The sequence below is a fragment of the Phalangium opilio genome, unplaced genomic scaffold (assembly GCF_054372755.1).
Source record: "Phalangium opilio isolate 3A_F unplaced genomic scaffold, DU_Popi_V2 ptg000041l_1, whole genome shotgun sequence".
In the NCBI taxonomy this organism is placed as follows: Eukaryota; Metazoa; Arthropoda; class Arachnida; order Opiliones; family Phalangiidae; genus Phalangium; species Phalangium opilio.
The window spans coordinates 535,949-555,959 of record NW_028324165.1 but is presented as its reverse complement, the minus strand read 5'-3'; the positions used below and the strand labels follow the sequence as shown (position 1 = coordinate 555,959).

General features: G+C 38.2%; 1 protein-coding gene and 1 long non-coding RNA gene across 7 annotated transcripts in view; one reads left to right on the top strand and one right to left on the bottom strand.

Moving 5' to 3' along the window:
* Positions 1–15,353, top strand: part of LOC149679164 (uncharacterized) — a 31,239-nt gene extending 15,886 nt beyond the window's left edge. For 3 of the 6 annotated variants that reach the window (XM_089834801.1, XM_089834800.1, XM_089834799.1), the window contains 3 exons: positions 68–199; positions 285–1,161; positions 14,404–15,353. In XM_089834801.1, coding sequence (XP_089690927.1) covers positions 68–199; positions 285–1,161; positions 14,404–14,936 — 1,542 coding nt within the window. In that variant the 3' untranslated portion in view covers positions 14,937–15,353. The remainder of the gene's footprint in view (positions 1–67; positions 200–284; positions 1,162–14,403) is intronic. The other 3 variants (XM_089834802.1, XM_089834804.1, XM_089834803.1) reach the window with 3 other exon arrangements.
* LOC149679165 (uncharacterized) lies at positions 7,098–8,706 on the bottom strand. Its single transcript, XR_016365690.1, has 2 exons — positions 8,571–8,706; positions 7,098–8,050 (listed from the first exon to the last, which is right to left on the bottom strand). It is a non-coding gene; the product is annotated as an uncharacterized LOC149679165 (long non-coding RNA).
* Positions 15,354–20,011: the final 4,658 nt, after the last annotated feature.

Here is a 20,011-nt window from a genome sequence, read left to right as displayed (position 1 = left end):
GACCATTTTGGGATCATAGCCAAAGAATGTCCGAAGATTGTTCTGTAATGGAATCTCATTTTTTTAGTGTAATGTCATAAATTCAAATTTGGAAAAAGAGAGAGTGAAAACAACGTTAACGATAAATAAGCAAATAGACGAAATTGAAAGACTTAATATGGTCAATAAAGAGTTGGAAAGGAGAATCAAAGATCTGATGGTATGGAACATCCTTCACTTTTATAGTCAATAGGGAAGAGAATTATTTTAAGAATGAAAGTTATTGTTAATTGTTTAAAAAATAGGAGAAAAGTGGAATACATCAATTAGCCAATGATGAATACGTGAAAACTGAACCTGTTGAAATTGATTCTGCAATAAATGCACAAGAGTTATCTCTTCCAATTGTAGTGCACAGTTTCCAAGACATTCTGGATAAAGAAGATATTATTCAAGAATCACCAGTTTTTGAACCTCAATATGCTGTGGAGGTTTACAATACAAACGCAGAAATTGAAATTACCTCAAAAAAATATGAATATATGGGGTTTATAACGCGAAATACGAATCAGTGTGTCCCTAAACCAAAAAACAGTGACAGTGCGCCTTCACCAAAAATTAAGGTCGAAAACCAATTCGAAATGACTCTTAACACGAACACGGAGAGCGATTCGCCACGAGAACCTCTTGAGAACAATATGAACAGTAACGACTTCCTTCTTAAATCGCAAAGTGTCTCGACAGAGGGGGACACTGAAGATAATACAACTCAATCGAAGAAATTTCGTGTTCCTGAGGTGAATTTTGAAACCAAGAAACATTTGGATCTTTCTCTTGATGCAAATGTCGAAAGCGATTCACTAGAATTAGACGTAGAAAACGATCTTGATGAAGACCAATCCGAAATCGCCGTGACAGATGCAACGAAAAGTGATAGACAAAATCAAAGTGTGGAACTGTTTGTCGATCCGAGCTCATTGTGTGTGCCAGTGCGTGTTCCTGAAGTAGAACGTAACCCAATTGAACTATTAGAATTGACCCCCGTTTCTATGGAAAGCGATTTACCCGAAGTTCCAATTGAAGTTCAACATAATAGTTCGGTGTCCAACTCGGAGACATTAGAAGATGTCGCTCCGAAGAATCCAGAAGGTGAAACCTCATCGCCTCGTTCGAAAATTGTAGGTAAGTCATTTCATTCTTTAATAGTCTTGAGTACCTAGATTGAGATATCATATTTCTAAGCCACTATTTCCGCCTTCTCGGTATAAAGTCTAGTCGCGTATTTCATTTAACTGCTCGTAATACAATCCGAATGTATTTTTTTCACCCTCCGAAAAACGCGAATGATGTGGACACGGCCTCCCTGCTTTTGGACGTAATTCCGCTTTAAACTTAGATGAAAACTAATCTTTGGTCGAAAGCCCCTAAGCGATGCTTATATTCAATCGTTGTTGTTGCGTATGGGGCGCCAAACCGGACAAAATTCGTACATATTAGTGATATATATCAGTCGAACTCTGATATATATTAGTTGAAATCTGATATATATTAGTCGAAAAGTGATATATTTTAGTCGAAAAGTGATATATTTTAGTCGAAAAGTGATATATTTTAGTCGAAAAGTGATGTATATTAGACGAAAAGTGATATATATATATATTAGTCGAAATCTGATATATATTAGTCGAAATCTGATATATATTAGTCGAAATCTGATATATATTAGTCGAAATCTGATATATATTAGTCGAAATCTGATATATATTAGTCGAAACCTGATATATATTAGTCGAAACCTGATATATATTAGTCGAAACCTGATATATATTAGTCGAAACCTGATATATATTAGTCGAAATCTGATATATATTAGTCGAAATCTGATATATATTAGTCGAAATCTGATATATATTAGTCGAAATCTGATATATATTAGTCGAAATCTGATATATATTAGTCGAAATCTGATATATATTAGTCGAAATCTGATATATATTAGTCGAAATCTGATATATATTAGTCGAAATCTGATATATATTAGTCGAAATCTGATATATATTAGTCGAAATCTGATATATATTAGTCGAAATCTGATATATATTATTGTTTGGAGGATTAGCAAAAACTAATGCACTGTGCATGAAACATTGCACAGTGATAAATAAGGGTATTTCTAATTAATTCAAGATTAGAGCCCACCTCAAACTCATCTGTGACTGTTGTATCTTTCATTAACGACTCAGATTAATAACAACAGAAAGACTTTATTAAACCCGTATCACTTTAACGCGTACATACGTAGTTAGCTTACATATTTTCCTGCCTACCGATTCTAGTCTCATAGCCTCTGGCTATAAGTTACTCTATACAAAAAGATTACACTAGCGCCATCTAATGTCAAGTCCACAACACTGCCTTTCCCCAGAAGAAAAGATAATTATAAGTCCAACAAAACGCGTGGCTTGGGTACTCGTTTTGATCTTCGCAAATTTGATGTGTTAGAAGGTTCTGGCGTGGACGGTGTGCATGGCTGTGCCAGTTCAGTGTCAGGCGTTAGGTCTGGAGCGTTTGGCGTTGAATGTTCCTGCGCTCCAAACTCTTGTGTTTCTGATTCTTCTTGTGTTTCTGTTTCTTGTGCGTTCGTGGAATGATTATGTTGACTGGTGTCATTCCTTAAAGGTATTCGTGGTCGTAATTGATGGCTATGCCTTCTGACGTTACCATGAGGTGTCGCGACGTCGAACATAACTTGGCCCTGGTTCCTGATTATTTCGCCGGTGAACCATTTGTCTCCTTGCCCAAAATTTCTAGCATAGACCGTATCGCCAGTTTGAAATTTGAATGTTTCCTTCTCCGTATGTGGGTGGGGAACTCCGACTGTTGGGTTGATTAAATCCAGCCTGGTCCGAATGGAATATTTTAACATGAGGTCGGCAGGTGACAAACCCGTCGTCGTTATTGGTGTGCGGCGATAGTTCAACAGCACTCGACTTATCTGGGTTCGTAGGTCATGGTCTGATGACTTCGCGAGACCAGTCTTGACTGTTCGTACGGCCCTCTCCGCCAGTCCATTGGACGCCGGGTGATATGGTGGTGTAAACAGTTGCTTTATTCCGTTCGCTTTCAGAAATTGAACTGTTTCTAGAGCGGTGAACGGTGTTCCATTGTCGGATACGACTAGTGATGGCAGGCCAAATCGAGCAAAGAGGTCCCGAAGCTCCATGATGGTGGCGGATGCAGTAGCAGAGTTTACCACTAGGGCCTCAATCCAATTAGTGTGAGCGTCAACCACGATTAATATCATTTTCCCATTGATCGGACCGGCATAGTCAACGTGGATTCTTTGCCATGGGGCAGTAGACTCTGGCCATGGTTCGTACGATGTAGCCCGTGGCATTGGAGCATCCTGTTGACAGCGTTCACAAGCGCTAACGACGAACTCTATGTTCTTGTCTATTAACGGCCACCAAAATTTGTTTCGAGCGAGGCCTTTCAAGCGGGTCATACCCTGGTGAGTGCTGTGCAACTCGTCTAACATCGCACGCTGTAATGGTGGTGGTACAATAACCCGTGAGCCCCATAGCAGCACTCCATCCACGCTCGTTATTTCCGCCCGCTTCATCCAATAAAAACGGAAACCGTCGTCAGCGAGACCCTTCGGTTGCTTTGTAGGCCACCCATGATGAGTGTAATCGAGTACTCTGGCGAGTGTAGGGTCATTGGCGGTTGCCACTCTGATGTCGTCAACAGATACTGGGGACGTAGGGTCGGATAAGGAGCGTACAAGCAAAACTATATCTTGCGGTACAGGTGGGTCAACCTGCGCGGAGTCCACTGGAAGACGACTGAGGGCGTCGGCGTTATTATTTTGGGTACCCTTCCTGTATTTAATTACATAATGGTAGGCGGCCAAAGTTAACGCCCAACGTTGAATTCGAGACGCTGCCGTGCGAGGAATTTGTTTCTTCTCAGAGAGAAGTGAGACCAGAGGCTGGTGGTCAGTTAATAAGGTGAATCGGCGACCAAAAAGGTAATCACGATACTTGGTGACGCCAAACACCAATGCTAGAGCTTCTCGCTCGATATGCGAATAGTTCCGCTCAGCGGGGGTTAGAGTTCTCGAGGCAAACGCGATAGGGCGATCGGTGTTCGCGGGCCCAGGATGTGAGAGAACGGCGCCTAGGCCGTATGGCGAGGCGTCGCAAGCCAAAATCAGCTCCTTCGTTTGGTCGTAATGAACCAAAACTGAAGAGTCCCGTAGGGTTTCCTTTGCTTTCAAGAATGCAGTTTCTTCGTCTTTCGACCAGTTCCAACTTGTATCTTTACGTAAAAGAGCGTACAAAGGTGCTAACAATGTTGCTTGGTTGGGAACGAACTTTCCATAGTATGAGAACAATCCAATGAACGACCGTAGTTGTTCCACGTTTACAGGCCTTGGGGCCTGCATGATGGCATCCATTTTGGACTCGAGCGGATGTATTCCCATTTTGTCGATACGATGACCAAGCAATTCGATGGAGTCTTGGAAGAAACTACATTTGTCGGGCCTAAGTCGCAGGCCTGCATCTTGCATTCGCTTAAGTACTTCGTGTACAGATTGCAAATGTGTCGCGTCTGAAGTGCCTGTGATAGTGATGTCATCTTCAAAATTGGTTGCCCCCGGAATTCCTTGAATCAATTCCTCTAGCGCTCTTTGGAAAATAGCAGGCGAAGAGGCAGTGCCAAATGGTAGTCTGTTGACCCGAAATAACCCCTTGTGGGTGTTAATTACCGCCAACAGCTTGGATGCGTCATCCAACTCAATCTGGTTAAATGCTTCTCTAAGGTCCAACTTCGTAAACCTTTGGCCTCCAGACAATTTGGCAAAAATATCCTCCACCTTGGGAAGAGGGTACCGTTCAGTATCCAACTGTGGATTCAAGGTAACTTTATAGTCGCCGCAAATTCGTGGTTTGGAGTCTTTCTTTAGGACGGTTACAATGGGCGTGGCCCAATCTGAATGTCGTACCGGCTCAATAATTCCCAACTCCTGTAATCGGATCAGTTCCTCGCCCACAGCATCTCGTAAGGCATAGGGTACTGGTCGAGCGGCCATGAAGCGGGGCGTAGCGTCCGCTTTCAAGTCCAAGCGAGCCTTATAGTTCTTCAATAACCCCAGTCCGGGTTTGAAAACGTCAGAATATTCCGTAAATAGATTGGTCAGCTCTTTGTCGAGCGTCTGCTTGGGCAGGGTTCCGCCAACGAGTTGGTTGATACTGTTCCGATCCAGAATTCGTAACTCTGAGAAAATCCAACTGCGTCCGCAAACGTTTGGACAGTGTTCCTTGGCGACTAGTAGCTCCAAGGTTTCAGAACGGTTTTGGTAAGTAACTAGTACCTGTGCCGCGTCCAGATCTCCAATTGGATGTCCGGTAAATGATTCCAATACCGGGTCTACAGGACGTAGAGCGCTGAGACTACCGCCAGATAAGGCGTTCCAAGTCTTACGTGAGATGATCGTGTATGCAGCGCCGGTATCCAATTCTAGTTCGACTGGTTTGCCATTAACCAGAAATGGAAGCATTACAGGCGTCGGTGCCGGTGGCAGCGATCGCAGATGAAACATGGTATATTCCGGATTAGAGTTGCATGCGGCTGTTGCTCCTACCGTGTTAACTTTTCCCCTCGCCTTGAATGTTTGGTTACTCCTGGCTGGCTTTTGTTCTGCAAGACATTTCTTTGCCAGGTGTCCAACTTTCTGGCATTTTCCGCAAACCGCGGATATAAATGGGCAGTTAGGTGGTGGGTGATCAAATCGTCCGCACCGGGAGCATTCGCTGTGATTCTTGGGCGTAAAATGAGAGTTGTTCTGTGGCTTTGCCTTGTGGTTGAATTTGCGGTAGTATCTTTTTCCAGCGGTAGGTTGTTGTGCTATGGTAGTTTTGTTTACCTGTGGGATAGCGTTACTTGCAGTAGCTCCTGTCACTTTTACCTCTTGAGTATAACGTGAGGCTGACTCCATAGCTTGCGCTATCGCTACAACCTTATCGAATGTCGGAGATTCTTCTTCAAATAGCCGTTGTTGTATCATCTCATCACGAACTCCTAAGACGAACTGGTCGCGAAGTTCCCGATCCAAAGCTGCCTGGAAGTTGCATGTTCCAGCCAGTCGCCGTAATGTAGCGACGTACGTAGGAATAGGTTCGGCGGGTGATCGCATACAGCTACGAAACTTGAAGCTCTCCAAAATTTCCGATGGTTTTGGGCAGAAATGTGCCTTTAATGCGTCAACTAATATTGTGAAGGTTTTACTTGCATCATCCGGAGAATTCGGGGCCAGCAAGTCGTGCAACAGATTGAATATTTTCGGACCCACCGTCGTTAAAAAGATAGATTTCTTTTTACCTTCGTCGGTCGGTAATATCGTTAGCGGCAAAATAGTGTTTCAGTCTAGAGGAGTACCTCTCAAATGTTTCAATCGATTCGTCAAAAGGAGCAATAGTCCCGTGGGACGGCATTTTGCACCGAAATTTCGATTGCGGGCGTACCCGTCGACAAACGAAACAAAGAAAAACAACAAGGCCGAGGCCTAACCGAAACGAACACGAACTGTAAAGTCCGAAAGAAACACGGGGAACCGAAACAACATAAAACAACCCGCGAGAGCACGAGAAGATCCGTCGCCAATTTCTGTTGTATCTTTCATTAACGACTCAGATTAATAACAACAGAAAGACTTTATTAAACCCGTATCACTTTAACGCGTACATACGTAGTTAGCTTACATATTTTCCTGCCTACCGATTCTAGTCTCATAGCCTCTGGCTATAAGTTACTCTATACAAAAAGATTACACTAGCGCCATCTAATGTCAAGTCCACAACAGTGACATTTGTGACAAGCTTTTAAAAGTCCCCTAACGACATATACTGTATATTTGAATTCTGAAATTTATGAAGTTCCCTAAACTTCGTTGCAGAGCGAAAGGCGGACGGTCCAGTCGGGACTCGCTAGCGATAACATACGCAATTTATGCAGTCTTAAAGGATATTATATGTTTTTAAAACAATGGAACTGATTAAAATATAGAGAACGTACACAATTTTGGTTTTAACACTTAAAATAGACAACGTTAAATGCAATTTAAGAAGCGCTATTTGAATATTTTTCTTTTTAATTTATTGCGTTCTTAAAATTATTTTACACACCCTCCAAATTTTCAAAGTGCGGTGCAAGGTAAATTTGCTTTTACACATTTGCATTTACCATGTCAACCTTTTAGGCACCCACATTTAACTATTTCCCGACAAGCTTCTGCCGCTGGTGGCATTGTCAACCATTTTGGTTGCCATTCTACCGTACTATGAAGTTGTGCCAGTTTAGTCCGGCTGCTTTACCAATGTTCATACGTAATTACAAATCTCTTTATAGTTGGTAGAAATTCTTTAACGACTATTTTAGAAGGACTTCTGAATTTGGTTTGTAAAGCATGAGTTAGTTCATAGAATGCTTTGCAAGTTGACCATGCGGTTTTCTCTCCTTTTGCGTTAAAATGTGATGGGGAATGAGAGAGAGAGAGAGGATGACTGGCACCGCGTAGTTACAACCATAGATATAGTAAAACTATAAAGGGTCTAGATCCACTTCGCTGGCTTAGGCTTAACGAAAAAACGCGGAAGGGGCAACGAGCAGACAGCCACTATTTTCTGGGGGTAGCCGTATAAAACGCCATCTATCGGGAACTTTCGAAACTAAATTAAGGGATGAGCTTAGAGTAGTGGCACTCTATGTTAACCGCCTATAGGGCATAATAAGTCAAACCCTCGGAGATGCCATTACTCCATTTTATACGAGCTAAGAGCAGAAAAACGTATTTTATAAATTTTACACCTGTAAAATCTTTTAAAAAAACACTTGGAACTTGTATTTCTACTTACTTTCGAGGAAATACCACCGTTTTCTGAAGGTAAGAGTCTTTTTTTATACATTTATTAGTAATAAAAACATTTAAGGCGAGCTAAGCCTTGGTCTTGTAAAACACGGCAGATTACGCTCTCTTTTCTCTATGTGCAAATCTACATTATGGCCATGACTGTAAAAATGTGCAACTCATCACGCGAATATCCTAAAATTTCCTCAACCATCTCATTTTTTATGTTTTATTGTCTATTCTATTTTTGTACCAAAATTATTCCAAGAACTGAAAAATTCCACTTCCCAGGTCCTCTACGCACATGTGATCGTAAAACCATTTCCATTCTTCCCAATTAGTTGGCAACCTTCCTTTCTTATCAGTACCCCGGAGCCCAAGAAAACTTGCTAAAAGCATATTCAACAAAAGTCATATAGAGCCATAAACCGAAAAGCCCTCTTTTTCCCAGAATCCCTTCTCCTAAAGCAATTACCAGGCCACCCAAAAAAGCCGAACTTATTGTTACACTTATCCGAAAGGAAGGACCAGAATTACCTTTTACTCCAGCGCGATCACACGTGCGTTAAAAAGGATCCCTCCGTCTTAACTAAAAGACTTAGAAATTCGCAGTTTATACTTTGAAAAATAAATATATTTGTATCAGAACTTAGTTTTTTTACTTCGCGGTTCACAACCCCACCTTCAAGATTCGCTCTGTTTCAGTCCGGAACGAATCTCTCCACTCCTTGTTTAAAACGATCGAATTAGTTTAGATTTTTCCAATAACCATACTTAATATAAACTTTTTCAACTTAACCGACCACACCTCGGAGACATCTCGTTTTAATGACCAAGGCTTAGCTCGCCTTAAATGTTTTTATTACTAATAAATGTATAAAAAAAGACTTACCTTCAGAAAACGGTGGTATTTCCTCGAAAGTAAGTAGAAATACAAGTTCCAAGTGTTTTATAAAAGGTTTTTCTGCTCTTAGCTCGTATAAAATGGAGTAATGGCATCTCCGAAGGTTTGACTTATTATGCCCTATAGGGGGTTAACATAGAGTGCCACTACTCATCCCTTAATTTAGTTTCGAAAGTTCCCGATAGATGGCGTTTTATACGGCTACCCCCAGAAAATAGCGGCTGTCTGCTCGTTGCCCCTTCGGCGTCGACCTCCCATTGAATTGTGTATCTACCCTTTTAATATATCTATGGTTACAACACATGCTTCGAGTGACTTTTGGGGGCGGACATTGGTAAAACAGCCGTATTTATCGGACGCGTCTAACTTCGGAATGACCAAACTTGTACAACCTGATAGTACCATAGAATGGCAACCAATATGGCTGACAATGCCGCCAGCGGCAGAAACTTGTCGCGAAATGGTTAAAAGTGGGTGCCTTAAAGGTTTACATGGCAAATGCAAATGTGTCAAAGCAAATTTACCTTGCACCGCACTTCGAAAATGTGGCGGGTGTGAAAAATAATTTTAAGAACACGATAAATTAAAAAGCAATACTATATTCAAATAGAGCTACTAAAAAGTGTTAAAACTAAAATTGTGTGCGTTCTCTATATTTAAATAATTCCATTGCTTTAAAAAATATTATATCCTTTAAGACTGCACAAATTGCGTATGTTTTCGCTTTACAGACGGCCCCCGTGGAAATGCCCTTAGCGAGTCCCGGCTGGACGTATTTCGCTTTGCAACGAAGTTTAGGGAGCTTCATAAATTTCAGAATTCAAATATATGTGTCGTTAGGGGACTTTTGAAAGCTTGTCACAAATGTCACAGGTGAGCTAGAGGTGGACTCTAATCTTGAATTAATTAGAAATGCCTTTATTTATCACTGTGCAATGTTTCATGCTTTCTTCACAAAGTGCATGATTTTCTGCTAATTCTCCAGACTATAATATATATCAGGTTTCGACTAATATATATCAGACTATATATATCTCGACTAATATATATCAGATTTCGACTAATATATATCAGATTTCGACTAATATATATCAGATTTCGACTAATATATATCAGATTTCGACTAATATATATCAGATTTCGACTAATATATATCAGATTTGGACTAATATATATCAGATTTCGACTAATATATATCGATTTCGACTAATATATATCAGATTTCAACTAATATATATTCGATTTCGACTAATATATATCAGATTTCAACTAATATATATCAGATTTCGACTAATATATACCAGTAATTTGGACGAATTTTGTCCGGTTTGGCGCCCCATAGTTGCGCACTTTAGTGTAGTTATACTGCTCCTATTATTATTGAAGCGTACGCTGATTCACGTGATCAAAGCCCTTACTTTTCTTGGACATTGCTTCTTCGTACAACTTGGCATTCTGTTCTTTTCAAGTGCGTCTACACAATTCTACGTATTTAATGCCTTTTTTTGCAAACTTTATGTCATGAGTACATCGTTAATTCTACCGTGAAAGGTTTCTCTTCATCCAGGCTATATTAATTCACTGTCAAACTTAGTAAGGGTGAAATTTGCAACGTCCCATTAAAACGCGAACCAGAAAAACCCCTGAAATGAGATTAGTGTTCCTTTGGAAGCACAGAAGAAATTAATTTGATGAAATAAATGCATTTACAAATTACACTAAGAAACTTCACATTTCTAGCCGCCATTTTTCAAGATGTCCGCGGTTTAAAACCAATTTCTTGAACGTCCCTGCAACATTTATGCGGGAACGGCTAGGTCGGGGCATTGAGTATCAATCAGGTACGACTTTTACTTAACAACACCAGGGTACCTAATATCCCAGGTAGCAATTCACCATGTAAGTTACGTGTATTTTGAGTGTTCTTAGTGTATATAACGTGTTAGGGTTTTTCATAAGTGTAAAACACGTGGAGTATACGTTGAATATATCACGTTAATAGAGCTGATGATTTAAGGCGTGTAAAACACGTGGAGTATAGGTGGATAATATCACGTTAATTGTGGTGTTGATTTAGGGAGTGTAAACCACGTGGGGAATAGGTTGAAACTATCACGTTAATTGTGGAGTATATTTAGACGTGTAAAACACGTTAAGTTTTGGTTGAACACATGACGTTAATTTGGTGGCGATGTAAAGCGTGTATAACACGTGGAGTTTTGGTTGAAAATGTCACGTTAATAGAGCTGATGATTTAGGACGTGTAAAACAAGTGTAGTATAGGTGGATAATATCACGTTAATTGTGGTGTTGATTTAGGGAGTGTAAAACACGTGGAGAATAGGTTGAAAGTATCACGTTAATTGTGGAGTATATTTAGACGTGTAAAACATGTGGAGTTTTGGTTGAACACATCACGTTAATTTGGTGGCGATGTAAAGCTTGTACAACACGTGGAGTATAGGTTGAAAATATCACGTTAATAGAGCTGATGATTTGGGGGTGTAAAACACGTGGGAAATAGGTTGAAACTATCACGTTAGTTGTGGTGTATATTTAGACGCGTAAAACACGTGCAGTTTTGGTTGAACACGTCACGTTAATTAGGTGGCGATTTAAAGCGTGTACAACACGTGGAGTAAAGGTTGAATATACCACGCAATTGTTGGTGATGATTTAAGGCGTGTAAAACACGTGGGGAATAGGTTGAAACTATCACATTAATTGTGGTGTATATTTAGACGTGTAAAACACGTGGAGTTTTGGTTGAACTCATCACGTTAATTTTTGGTGGGGATTTAAAGCGTTTAATACACGTGGAGAATTGGTGGAAAATATCATACGAAGTTTGGTGGTGATTTAGGCCGTGTAATACACGTGAACATCAAGTTGAATTTAACAGTTACTCAATATGCCTAAATCACGTGACAATGAGGTTGAAAAGAACAAGATAGTTGTACGTGTGATTGAAGTTGATTCTAACAAAGTAGTTGAAATATATACTATTTCTAATATATGAAATTATTTGTTAATTTATAGTATCACAATGTATTTAACTTTAAACTTATAGTAAATTTTCCACACATACAATTACAATTGTATTAATATAATTTTTAGAAAGGCAAGCACAGGTGATATGTATGGGTAAAAATAAATAAGTGATTATTGTATAGACTTCATCGTTGTTAAGACCGACCGTCATTCACGGCAAGTTGTTGAAGCCCACATTTTCTTTCTCCAAAATGGCAATGACACCTACCATCTAGTACCGTTTCTATTGACATTTTCCCTGGAGTATTATTTAAGGATTAAAAATTAACGTTGCCTTATAAGTACTTTAAAATACAGCTACGTCTCCTTCTGTATAGTGCTCCTAAAGAATAGGTAGGGTGTTCGGCCGTTAGCTTTTTTAAATCTTTCATTTCAAATCGAGATCTAAAAAATATTAGACCTCCTTATCTATCGCAATGTTTTAACCATTTGGTTTTCGGTCGGCTAGCTGGAGGTTAGTTTCTAGCTTTGCGTTTAAAATTTAACCTGGATATATTTTGGACTTCAACATTTAACAGTTAAATTATGATGTGCCATTCATTTTCACGAATTTAAAGTTAATTTTATTATATTTATTAGTAACAACAACCTGATCTTCACTGTTGGTTAACGTGAATAAGACGGTGCTTAGAGGTGACATGGTATGGGTATTTTACACGTTCATAATTAGGTTAACCGTACACCGCTTCTAGACGTGTAAATCACGGGTTTTGGGTACCTGAGAATCGTTGGGTAGACGTTCTATCTACGTAAATTGCACGTTACGAACACTAAATTACCTTACATTATTTTCACGTTAATTTTGAGTGCAAATATTGTTTACATATTTATTAAAAACAACGTGATCTTCACTGTTGGCTAACTTGAATAAGACGGTGTTTAGAGGTGACATGGTATGGGTGTTTTACACGTTCATAATTAGGCTTACCGTACACCGCTTTTAGACGTGTAAATAACGGGTTTTGGGTACCCGAGATACGTTGGCTACACGTGCTACCCACGTAAATTGCACGTTACGAACATTTAATTACCTTACATTATTATCACGTGGATTTTGAGAGCAAATATTGTTTACATATTTAATAAAAACAACGTGATCTTCACTATTTGTTAACGTGAATAGGACGGTGTTTAGAGGTGACATGGTATGGGTGTTTTACACGTTCATAATTAGGTTTACCGTACACCGCTTTTAGATGTGTAAATAACGGGTTTTGGGTACCCGAGAAACGTTGGCTGCACGTGCTACCCACGTAAATTGCACGTTACGAACATTTAATTACCTTACATTATTTTCACGTGAATTTTAAGTGCAAATATTGTTTACATATTTAATAAAAACAACGTGATCTTCACTATTTGTTAACGTGAATAGGACGGTGTTTAGAGGTGACATGGTATGGGTTTTTTACACGATCATAATTAGGTTTACCGTACACCGCTTTTAGACGTGTAAATCACGGGTTTTTGCTACCTGGGATGTAAGCTTCGAAACAGAGTTGTCGATCAACATCCATCTCGGTCTAGAAAATCACAAAAATGGTATTCTGTCAGAAGTTGTCGAGTATCGACAAGTTGTCGAACTAGATATCGACAGGGTTTCGTTTCGAGTAACCCCTCTTGCATGAGTTTTAATCTGAGAGTAAATAGATTTATCTCGCTTTGAGTTAAATAATCTGGCTAGGGAAATTATTCGGTGAGTTTTACGAAGACAACATTCTATCAGAAGTAGAAGAAGAAGAGGTATACTCACGGTGCCTTTTGCTAGGCAGAGAAACAAAGTGAAAACTAGATGTGACAACAGAGAGTGGGTGCCAGAACGAAAGAAAATGGTAGCTTGTCTGCACGCAGCATCAGCTAGCATTTGATTCTCCGAACATCCGTTGAATATGAAAATACGTCCTTTCCAGCCAAGGTTTCTCTTGCAATTCAATTTATGTTCATCCCCTTTTTACCTCTCCGTTTGACGATGTCTTCACGGAGAGGTATTACACTGGACGTGTCTGTCACAGCGTTCGCAGTTTACAAATTGGAGCAAACTTATATGCTATATCCGGAACTCGTTCACAGTTCCATTATCGTTGTTAAGGTAAAGATGTACGCGGCGATCACCTACGAGAAATGTCTAGCCTCCTGATGACAGGGCTTCCACCAAAGGTTCACGCAATTGCCGGTTTTCTTTTCATTTACTGTGAATCAATCGCCTTATATACCCTAAATTTCCAAAAACTGTTAAAGAGGCATACGCTTGAATTCAAACGTCAACAATGGCTATGTTTAAAATGATTTTCGGAATAACGTTTCTTAGAATGAGTTAACTAATAGTTAGCTAAATTACTGACGATAAAAATAATCAATATAAATTATATTTAATTAAGAACAACGTCTCGAGTCGTAGTGGTCTATTTTGGTTTCCCAACTTCTTTATAAGGTATTTTACTGACTCATACTTTAAAAAAACAATGATTTTTCGTGTGCGATTGAATGTTAATGTATTTTTGATACTATATTGTAAATGATGTATGTGTCGTTTTTATATTTCATTAATAAATTTCTGTAGGGAAATTCAGGAAGAAACGTTCAACTCGGACCAAATATTCTGATCAATATAAAAGTGGTCCACACCGTCAGAAAAAGAAGGGTAACGAAGAAAAGCCCTTCAAATGTGATCGGTGTGACTATGCAAGTACGTGGAAGAATAATTTGATCAAACACCAACGCATTCACAGTGGTGAAAAACCCTTCAAATGTGATCGGTGTGACTATGTAAGTACGCAGAAGATTTCATTGATCAGACATGAACTTATTCACAGTGGTGAAATACCCTTCAAATGTGATCGGTGTGACTATGCAAGTGCGTGGAAGAATAATTTGATCAAACATCAACACATTCATAGCGGCGAAAAACCCTTCAAATGTGCTCGGTGTGACTATAAATGTACACAGAAGATTAATTTGATCGCACATCAACGCATTCACAGTGGTGAAAAACCCTTCAAATGTGATCAGTGTGACTATGCAAGCACGCAGAAGAATAATTTTATCAGACATCAATTTACTCACAGTGGTGAAAAACCCACAGAATTTAATTAGTGCGAATATGCTTGTAATCATTTGAGTAATTTGATCATACAATGGTGAAAACGCCTCAAGTGTGATCGGTGGGACTATATATATGCAGACAGAAGTGTCATTTGATAGTACATAAACGTAAAAGTCACATGAATGAATAGATGAATTTACATTTTAAATGTGTAGGACAATAACCATATTTCATCGTTTTGTGTAATGAATGGGCCGACACTGTGTATGTAACAATCCATTAAATTTCTCCATTAGAAATTGTATTATTCAGAGACAAGTATTTTGGGGCACTATATCCAGTTTTAACACCGCCATTTTCAGAACTAATTTTATATTAAATGTAATAAAATTCACTTAGGCGATGCTAAAATAAGCTATAATAAATTTTGGATACGTTTTTCGAATTGTTCGAAACTTGTTTCCAAACGTTTGAGGTTTTTTCTTTCGAGCGATTTCCATTTCCGTTATCAGTCCTCCTCGGAGCTTTCATTAGCACATAAATTGTCGGAAGTTTCTTCAGGTTTTGATGTAGTACTTGCTAAATGTCCTGGATCGTCATTTGCGTCTTTAATTACTTTAACTTCGTCATCAGCTCAGGTACTAAATGGTTTCAACAGAGGCAGGAAAATTGTCGCTAACCCTGACTTTACCGTTGAAATCAGGCTTGTTGTGTTTTCAGTATTTATTAGGTTTATCACGTATAGAGAGGTTTAATGGCAGAATTTTACTGTTTGTTCATATTGTCAAGTTTATTTTATCATACATTATATCATTGGGTTAAGTTTTAATCTGATGATTCGGTATATAAACTAAACAATGAAAGCTTTTTTCTACCTTAAAAACATGTTTTTAATTCATTTCAATTAGAACGAAAGAGTTGCAATTAACGAGGTGTTTATCCAATTTGTCTGGGCACATACCAGCTTGTTTCGGAACGGGTTTACTGTTTTTGTCGACGTCACAATAAATACGTTCAGTGAAAGGTACCAAAGATTTCGATTCACTATAATACATAAGATTGGTTTATCTCACTGAACGCAGCCAAAACGTCACTCTAAAAATTCGTTTATTTGTTATGTCGTCTGCAAGAAATTTAAAATTACTGCTTAGGGCACGCTAAGGCCCGAAGATATTTTTATTATAAGAAATTTATCTACCCAAACAGTTCAAGTGTTCGTAAAAACCTTTCTTGGCGAGCTAAATTATTATTTAAACCGGTGAAAGACAAGAACTTAACTTTGGGCGAAAGTCGTTTACAAGGGAAGGAATCCAGTTTCCCGGAGGGACCTAACCACGATGGGAAACCCAGACAAACCAAACCGAACTGAACTGAACTAAAATAAAAACAGTAAAATTTGACCTTCTAGGATTTCAAGAAACACCTATTAGTATCTTTATGCTAAATTTCAGGGTAATTCACCGTGGGGGGGGGCGGAGATTCAAGGTTTTTGTTTTTCTGCGCAAAAACCTGTATTTTAATTAGCTCTGTATTGTAATTATTTTTTATTAGAACGAGTAATTTGTGAGTGAAGACATATGAATTGATTTCATCGCAAAATACCTTCTTTTACAAAAATATTAAGTTTGCTTTTGAAAATTGTTATAGATAGTTTTTGCGGTCCAAGTCTGGCAGAATCTCCGATATTTTCTCGACATGATACTTCCAGAGAACCACAGTTCACTACACAGCAGTGACAGCAGTCTTCAGCACACTTCCTCTGGTTCAAAACCAGTTTATTAATTGCTTGGACTAGTTTTAAAATTCAAGAAGTGAGGGTTACTGGTCCTCAGGACCAGTTTATTAATTCAGAACAAAGGTGGGGGCCAGTCCAGAAACCAGTTTATTATTTCGTACACTAGGGGGTTCACTGGTCCCAAGCAGCGTGGGAAATATGGCGGTGACATAGAGTGAATGACCAGTTTAAAAATTGCCAGGACCAGTTTAAAAATTGCCTGGACCCGTTTAAAAATTAAATCGGAGGGGGGTCAGTGGTGTACTTGACCACTAATAAAATTCAAGGGTAACTGGGTAACAATAGTCCAGACATTATCTCAACTATTTTAATTACCCACTGCTTCATTTTAGCAGACAACGCGTCCTGGTCAATGGTCATGGATCATTCTATTTATTCCAGACCAGGGGTGGTGGCTGGCCCAATGTGCAGTTTTAAAAATTCCTTATTTCCCACCCTGTACTCCCAAGGACTAGTTTAAAAAATATCCTTATTTCCCAGACTGATTGACGGCGGTTAGGAAAAAGTTAATAAGCTGTCTGCTAGACGTTCTCTTTTTCTGGCGTTTGTACTTTGTAGTGATTAGTGAATTCCTTTGTTACGGTAACCGATCCTCCTTTGAAGGCTTTAATGTATTTTTATAGGGAGCTAACAGTTCTGACCCTGAAACGTCACACTCTTCTATCTCTTACTGGAGTTTCATCCCCCCCCCCTAACGGTTGGAAACAGTATTCTACGCGCAAAATTGCCAACCAGAGGGGGGCTGCGTGACGTCAGACTATCTCTTCCACCTAGCCAGTTGTTAGCTCCCTATTGATTATTAAAAAGAGTATCTATATACAAGAAAAGCTCTTAAAAAAAGTTGAAGCTTTTTCTCTTTAAGACTCCAAAAACATAACAGTGTGAGTAACTGTGAAAGAAAAACAACGTTAATATAAGCCTTGCCTGGTAAGAATGTATATTAAACTGAGGGGAAACGCCCTTGGTAACACTAAATCTTTGTTTATGGCCATATTTTTATTATTTTTATAATTTTACGTATATTACCCCTTATGGAAAATTACATTGGAAACCAATTGGTATTTTCCTATTGGAAATGCATTTGAAATCGATTGTGTTTTGGACAAATACACCAATAGAAATTGAATTGGGTATCAATAGGCCTTGACCAATGGTGTCCCAATAGGCAGTGTTGGGATATAATCTAATGGGGATTCAATAGGAATAGAAATGAATGGGATTGTTATAAGAAATAAACCAAATGGGATTCCGATAGGTAGAAATCAAAATGGGATTCCGATAGGTAGAAATCAAAATGGGATTCCGATAGGTAGAAATCAAAATGGGATTCCGATAGGTAGAAATCAAAATGGGATTCCGATAGGTAGAAATCAAAATGGGATTCCGATAGGTAGAAATCAAAATGGGATTCCGATAGGTAGAAATCAAAATGGGATTCCGATAGGTAGAAATCAAAATGGGATTCCGATAGGTAGAAATCAAAATGGGATTCCGATAGGTAGAAATCAAAATGGGATTCCGATAGGTAGAAATCAAAATGGGATTCCGATAGGTAGAAATCAAAATGGGATTCCGATAGGTAGAAATCAAAATGGGATTCCGATAGGTAGAAATCAAAATGGGATTCCGATAGGTAGAAATCAAAATGGGATTCCGATAGGTAGAAATCAAAATGGGATTCCGATAGGTAGAAATCAAAATGGGATTCCGATAGGTAGAAATCAAAATGGGATTCCGATAGGTAGAAATCAAAATGGGATTCCTATAGGTAATAATCAAAATGGGATTCCTATAGGTAATAATCAAAATGGGATTCCTATAGGTAATAATCAAAATGGGATTCCGATAGGTAATAATCAAAATGGGATTCCGATAGGTAATAATCAAAATGGGATTCCGATAGGTAATAATCAAAATGGGATTCCGATAGGTAATAATCAAAATGGGATTCCTATAGGTAATAATCAAAATGGGATTCCTATAGGTAATAATCAAAATGGGATTCCTATAGGTAATAATCAAAATGGGATTCCTATAGGTAATAATCAAAATGGGATTCCTATAGGTAATAATCAAAATGGGATTCCTATAGGTAATAATCAAACTGGAATTCCGACAGGAAAAAACCCCTAAGGGGCTTTGATAAGACCTAAAACTAATGCAGTTGTACTAGGAATTAAAATCTGTGAGAGGAGTACAAATTAACACAATAAACGGACTTTGCACGTGAAGAGCTACCATTCCAATAGTGTAAAAATTAGCACCCTAGAATGCTATACATTTTATTACGGCTTTTTACAAAATAATTATTTAATCTTTTTCCTAATAACAGCAATTTTTTGAGTTAAAGCTTGATGAACACCTTTCACAGCAACATCAATTAATCAAAACTGTCTTTGTACACAAAGACGCGAAAAAGTAAGAGATAAGTGTATAAAATTAATTGTTTGAAGTAACAGATATTCAAATTTTCATTTTTGAAGACGTGATTATAAAACATCAATTATTTGAAAAAATTTCTTATCTTAGTTTTTTTCACCAAAATTCCTTAAGTAAAATATTTTATCCGTAAACATGTGCATCATTTTAAAAATAGAAAACGTATGCATTTTATTTTATTTTTAAAATTTAGAGTTAGTTTGAGTATTCGGGCCTATAAGGAGAATAAAATGGGCAGAAAATTGTTGATAGCAGACAAAATAAAACAAGCATGAAAACTTAACAAAACGTGTTCGTTTATTTTAACGTTTTCGAGGTTTCAAAAATTGACGTGTTGTATATCTCTCAAAGCTACAGATCCTTTTGACTCCAATTAAACTAAATCACAGTCAAAGGGCGAATGTAATTTTCGGTTCGCAATATTTTCAATTTTGAAATATAAAAATAAATACTTCTAGCTCTATTTTTCAGATATCCGAGTATTTGAACTTCCTCGAAGCAAATGTTTCTCGAAAATAAACATAGTATCAAGGTAGTTTCTCTGAAATTTTTGTGAAAAAAACTAAGATAAGAAATTTTTTCAAATAATTGATGTTTTATAATCACGTCTTCAAAAATGAAAATTTGAATATCTGTTACTTCAAACAATTAATTTTATACACTTATCTCTTACTTTTTCGCGTCTTTGTGTACAAAGACAGTTTTGATTAATATCTGTCACTTCAGTCTTAATATGAATTAAAACTGTTTGGAAACTAGTATTTTAAAACGTATACTGAAAAGCAGGCGCTCCATTAAAGTCTTGTGGTGTTGCGCGTATATTAGTTACCACGTTTGAACTAACAAGGCCCTAACCATCTATTATAGAAGTATTAATCTTGATTGCTTCAA